General features: G+C 32.8%; 1 protein-coding gene across 1 annotated transcript; it reads left to right on the plus strand.

Annotated features, from left to right (window-relative positions):
- The first annotated feature begins 319 nt into the window (after nt 1-319).
- On the plus strand, nt 320-1,860 carry LOC145035955 (zinc finger BED domain-containing protein RICESLEEPER 2-like). Its single transcript, XM_078984450.1, has 3 exons — nt 320-1,294; nt 1,377-1,686; nt 1,778-1,860. Exons 1-3 carry the CDS (start codon nt 320-322, stop codon nt 1,858-1,860), a joined length of 1,368 nt encoding a protein of 455 aa, XP_078840576.1.
- The last annotated feature ends 447 nt before the right edge of the window (nt 1,861-2,307 follow it).

Raw genomic sequence — 2,307 nt, forward strand, 5'->3', positions numbered from 1 at the left:
CCGTGAGCTTGTGAGTGAAGCTATTGTCAAGCATGATTTACCTTTTAAATTTGTGGAGTATGAGGGGGTTAGAGAAGTATTTCGGTACTTAAATGAAAATGTTGTCACTTATACTAGAAACACAGCTAATTCAGATGTTGTGACCCTGTTTAACAGGGAAAAAATCAGACTTAAGAAATTACTGGAGTTAAACCAGGGTAGAATTTCTTTAACTTCTGATCTGTGGTCTTCAATTAATATGGATGGTTTTTTGTGTCTGACTTGTCACTTCATTGATGAGGAGTGGAAATTGTAAAAAAGAATTTTAAGCTTTCAATATATGCCACCACCACATAGTGGCGTATGCTTAACAGAAACGATTTCCACGTTATTGACCGATTGGGGGATTGATAAAAAATTGTTTACTATCACATTAGAAAATGCATCAAGTAATGATACGTTTGTCAATCTACTAAAAGTTCAATTGTGCAATGAAGGTGCTCTTCGTAGTAATGGTGATTATTTTCATATCCAGTGTTGTGCTCATGTGCTAAATTTGGTTGCGCAAGATGGTTTGAAAGCAAATGATGAAGGGATCGTTAAAATACGAGAGTCTATCAAGTATGTGAAGGGTTCTCAAGCAAGGAGAAAGAAATTTATTGATTGTGTGAAATATGTCAATTTGAATCCAAAAACAGGTTTGTGTCAAGATGTTTCAACCCGATGGAATGCCACTTATCTTATGATTGAAAGTGCTTTATTTTATCGACGTGCTTTCTTTCATTTAGAACTTGGCGATTCTAATTATTTGGATTGCCCAACTCATGATGAATGGGGTAAATTAGAAAAGATTTTTAGATTCTTGGAGGTTTTTTATGAAGTTATGTGCATCTTTTCTGGAAACAAATACTCCACAGCAAACTTATATTTTCCTTCTGTTTCTATGGTTGAAAAAACTTTAAAAGAAGAAATGGTAAGTTCAGATAAGTTTATGAAGGAAATGGCTTCGAAAATGTATGAGAAGTTTTCAAAGTATTGGTCCGAGTATAGTGTGATTTTGGCAATGGCTGCAGTTTTGGATCCGCGTTATAAAATACAGTACGTTGAGTTTATTTATAAAAAACTATACGGAAGCAAATCTTTTGAACACATTGATCGTGTAAGGGAGAGATTATTTGATCTCTTTAAAGAGTACGTTTTTGATTCACACATGTCTTGTAAAAGTTCAACAATATCAAGGGGTGATTCAAGAAAGGTTGTGCATGAGAAGAAAAGTGACACGGTGTTTAGTAAAAGCACGAGAGAGATGTTAAAGGTAAAAAAAACTACTTATTAAATATTTTGTGATCTTAACTTAATGTATAATTTTATTCCTTTTAATAAAAAAAATTTCATAGGAGTTCACAACTTATGAGAGTACAGAATTTGTTTTGTCTCAAAAGTTACAGTTGGAGATGTACTTAGATGAGCCAAGAAGTGACATAGATGAGGATTTAGATATTCTATCTTTTTGGAAAGCACATCAATATCGTTATCCAGAGCTTGCTTGTATGGCTTGGGATATTTTAAGCATCCCGGTCTCCACTGTAGCATCCGAATCTGCATTTAGTAATGGTGGTCGTGTTCTTAATCAATATCGAAGTTCTTTGAAGCATGACATTGTTGAGGATATAATTTGTGCCAAAGATTGGTTGTTTGCAACTAAAGGTATTTCTTTTTGTTACTTTCCGAAAATTTGAATTTCTTGTATTAATTAACTTTTTTTTATTAATTTTATGTTATGTTTTTTATTTTGTAGGTGATGAAGAGTTATCTTTAGAAGAACTTGCCGATGATGTCATGCAAATAGATAACAAGGATACAAAATTTGAGAACGTTTAGTACCATTTTATGTTTTTTTTTTGCGTGTTTCTCATTTTAAGCATGTATTAATTTGAGGATATTGGTATTTTTTTGTTATTTTGTCGTGTTTGTCGTTTTTTAAACATGAATTAATTAAAAAAAGAAAATTTTATGCTACTTTTGTCGTGTTGTCGTGTAAGTCGTGTTTGTCGGGTTTTTAATAAATTCGTGTTCGTGTTAGAAAAAAAACACGACGCTGTGTCGTGTCGTTTTCGGGTTATGCAAAAACAATTCGTGTCGTGTCGTGTTACGCAAATACACGAAACGACTGCACGAATTGACAGGCCTACATATGACTGACTGTGGATAATTTGAATAATATGTAAAACAACATAAATATTCTGGAAGTCAAAACATGCAAAAGAAATAATAGTAAACGATTGACAAGGGATAGCAACACTTTACTCATAAATAAACACACCTTTT

Source organism: Lactuca saligna, chromosome 3, assembly GCF_052625555.1.
Source record: "Lactuca saligna cultivar CGN05327 chromosome 3, ASM5262555v1, whole genome shotgun sequence".
In the NCBI taxonomy this organism is placed as follows: domain Eukaryota; kingdom Viridiplantae; phylum Streptophyta; class Magnoliopsida; order Asterales; family Asteraceae; genus Lactuca; species Lactuca saligna.

Excerpts from the sequence above, each read along its gene's own strand:
- LOC145035955 (XM_078984450.1), top strand. The coding sequence starts at position 320 with ATGCCACCACCACATAGTGGCGTATGCTTAACAGAAACGATTTCCACG. Across the intron at positions 1,295-1,376 it reads GCACGAGAGAGATGTTAAAG|GAGTTCACAACTTATGAGAG; the intron begins GTAAAAAAAACT and ends AAAATTTCATAG. Across the intron at positions 1,687-1,777 it reads TTGGTTGTTTGCAACTAAAG|GTGATGAAGAGTTATCTTTA; the intron begins GTATTTCTTTTT and ends TTTATTTTGTAG.